The sequence below is a fragment of the Capsicum annuum genome, chromosome 2, assembly GCF_002878395.1.
Source record: "Capsicum annuum cultivar UCD-10X-F1 chromosome 2, UCD10Xv1.1, whole genome shotgun sequence".
NCBI classification, from domain to species: domain Eukaryota; kingdom Viridiplantae; phylum Streptophyta; class Magnoliopsida; order Solanales; family Solanaceae; genus Capsicum; species Capsicum annuum.
This window is the reverse complement of record NC_061112.1, coordinates 75,426,282-75,429,588: the sequence shown is the minus strand read 5'-3', so window position 1 is coordinate 75,429,588 and position 3,307 is coordinate 75,426,282. Positions and strand designations below refer to the sequence as shown.

Here is a 3,307-nt window from a genome sequence, read left to right as displayed (position 1 = left end):
CACAGTAGTCTTACCAATATACAATTTGAATTTTTTTCTAATCAACTCTCGTAGATGGAATATCCTTATATTTGGCTACTCAATTATTCTTTCTATGAATGTTTCAACTAAAAATTTTCCATTGCACAAATAATTTATGGTTGTTTTGTTGCAAGTATATTTTGGAATGTAAGTTTTTATCATGAAATCTTTTGTTGTGTTGTCAAGACTTGCATACAAAAGCCATGGACAACCATCCTTGCATCTAACTCTAACCTTTTTTGATTTATTCACCCACTTCTCCACAGGAAACCTTTTTCTTATTGCATATTTAGTCACAACTTTTCTAAATTCATTTACATCTTTAAACACCATACCCAACTGCTAAACAACTTCCTTTGCAGTTGGGTCATGAATGATTTTCTGGGCTGTTGTCCTTTTTTTTCTTGACAACTTAATAGATCTTGCCCTACTAGATGCAAGCACATCATGTTCTTCATCAGCACAACAGTCATCTTCATCTAACTCAAAACTCCCCTCATCAAAACTTGTAAAGTAAGGCTCATCACTTCCCAACCTGCCTTCATGACTGACTTTACCTGTTTTAGTGTCATTAAACCCTAGACCTAATCCTGCTTCACCTACTGATACCTCTGCATTGTCAGCTGGTACTCTCTCATTTCTTTTTCTCCTTTGAAACTTCTCTTTTTCAACTCTCAACTCCCTAACTTCCTCATGTACATCACTACCATACTCTTCATTATCATCACCTCTAACTAATTCTTCTTCTAAATCAACACTATCTTCAGTAGAGTAATCAGAACCCTCTACTTCTTCTTCTGAAAAATCACTTCTAGCAGGACCAATATCTACATCATCAACTGCATCAGCACTAGGTGCAGCAACACTAGGTGCAACAGCACTAGGTGCAACAGCACTAGGTGCAGCAACACTAGGTGCAACAGCACTAGGTGCAACAGCACTAGGTGAAGCAACACTACCTGCAGCAGCACTAGGTTGAGCAGCAGAAGGTGCAGCAACACTAGCTGCAGTAGTAGATGTAGCAACACTAGGTGCAGCAGTAGGTGCTGAAGCACTATATGCAATAGCTCTATCTGCAGTTGTGAAATGAGGAGTGGTAGTGCAAAGAGGTAAAGTAGAAAAAAAAGTAAAAGGGTCCTCCACATTTATATGGTCCTCACCTACCATAAAGTTAGGCCTATTATCAAAAGATGCACCAGGTTTCTCCATATTCCCAACATTTACATTTTCTAAGAATATGGGGGGGGGGGTGGGGGGGTGGGTCCATAACAATTGGTTCATTCACTAAATGCTTGACAAATATATCCACTTCATCTCTATTTTTCAAGAAACACATTATTTCAAAAATATTCATATCATTATCCACATCTACCAAAATACCACTATTAGGTGGTTTAATACTAAAGGTGCATGTTGTGCTATATCCTAATTTTCTTATATAGTCTCTCAATTCAAAATATGACATCTTGTCAACATCAACATCTAAGAATTCTATAATTTTTCCACCTTTATAAATTAGTTCTCCACTAGTTAAATCTAACACCATGGTACCATCTTAGAATAATCAAAGTAAAATCACTCATGTTTGACCTGATGACAATAAACACTCAAATAAGACAAAGTATCATAGCAGATATATTATCGAAAATCAAGTATCAACAAATTTTAATACAAATACATCATGCTTAAACAATGAAGAAAAATACAAATTTATATCACATTGTACGATTTAGATGAGAAAGAAATAAATTAATTACATGAAAATTGTGCTTAGCTGCATACAAATATGGTAGCATAAATAATTCATTATGTAAGAGAGTGAGGGATATCTTTGCATCAAATGAGACAGATTTAGGTATACAAAAGATAAATGTTAGTAGTAAATTTCAATCACAAACTTCGTACCAAACCAACAAGATGATTCCTCAAAGATGGTCAAAGCTAAGAAACCCATGACGAATGACAAATGGTGAAATTCCCATAGAAAAGAAGATTTAACCCAATAGTGTACTCACAACAACAACAACAATCGACATCAGAAGCCCAAGTACCAAATAAATTAGCAGAAGATTTGGGTAAGGAAAAAACACTCTTTAATCTTTGCTCTCAAACTCTCAGCTACATGCGTAGACATAATAATCCCTCTATAAAAGGTTACAACAATCGACTTCGGAAGCCCAAGTACCAAATAAATTAACAGAAGATTTGCGTAAGTCAAAAACCCTCTTTATTTTTCTCTCAAACTCTCAGTTACATGCGTAGACATAATAATCCCTCTATAAAAGGTTAAACTGCTATTTACAAGAAAAGAAATCTATTAAGCAGTCAACATATGCTTAGGGCAAACCCTAATTAATAATGAAATTGGTTTAGGTCAAAAACATATACCTCTCCTAAATTAAACCAGCAATCAAATGCCAAATCTTCGAAAATCCACAAAACTTTATTACTAAAAGTAGATTCACACACAAAAATGACTAAATTCGCATGTAATAATAGAGGAATTTCGTGAAGGAAGATTGGAAAAGAGAGGAAAGAGGAGAGAAGAGAGAGGAAGTTGAAAGGGTAATAATGAGACCATATGACGTTTTAGGAGGGAAATGACCTTGAAGGGTAGGCACAGCGTGTGTAAATACGAAGGCATTATGATTTGGGTTGCGTTGCCAGCTCAACATTTGAAGGGGTGATAAATACATGAAAAAATAGATCGAAGGAAGTAAGTGCGCACTAGAAAGGTTTCTACAACTATTATTTCTTGTTGACTTTCTTTCAAGTACAGAGACAAAAGAAAAAGTATGAACGTGAGAAAAAGAATTAATATAAGGTATTTTAATTGAGATAATTTAAGAAAATAATTTGTAGAAATCTAAATCCTTGGCTGGTTCTATTTTTGTTAGAAATGATGTTTGCCAAATTTTATTTGGATGTTGGAAAAGGTATTCGATTTTTGTTAGAAAAGGTTTTTATTTTTTATTATAGTCAATATTTAATATTATAAAAATAATAAAAATAGTGAAAAGATAATTTTATCAAAAGAGGAGTTTTTTTAATGAAGGTTCAAAAATTCAAATCATTTTTCTAAGGGTCTTCCTACTTTTAATATAACTTGTAAACACCTAATTTTTTACCAAACCTAAGTGTTTTTGCCATTTTAGTGTTCAATTTCGTTTTAGGGTCTAAATTAGATATTTTAAATTTATCTATTTTTACTAAATTTATTTTAAAATTTTGGGAAAAAAAAAACTACAAAAATAGAGTCACATTTTAAATAAGTTTTTACTTTCTT

General features: G+C 33.2%; 1 protein-coding gene across 1 annotated transcript in view; it reads right to left on the bottom strand.

Annotated features, from left to right (window-relative positions):
* Positions 1–363: 363 nt before the first annotated feature.
* The window catches only part of LOC124896191, a 14,954-nt gene continuing 12,010 nt past the window's right edge, over positions 364–3,307 (bottom strand). The window contains exon 4 of the mRNA XM_047407716.1: positions 364–1,094. Within this exon, the coding sequence (XP_047263672.1) occupies positions 364–1,094 (731 nt within the window). The remainder of the gene's footprint in view (positions 1,095–3,307) is intronic.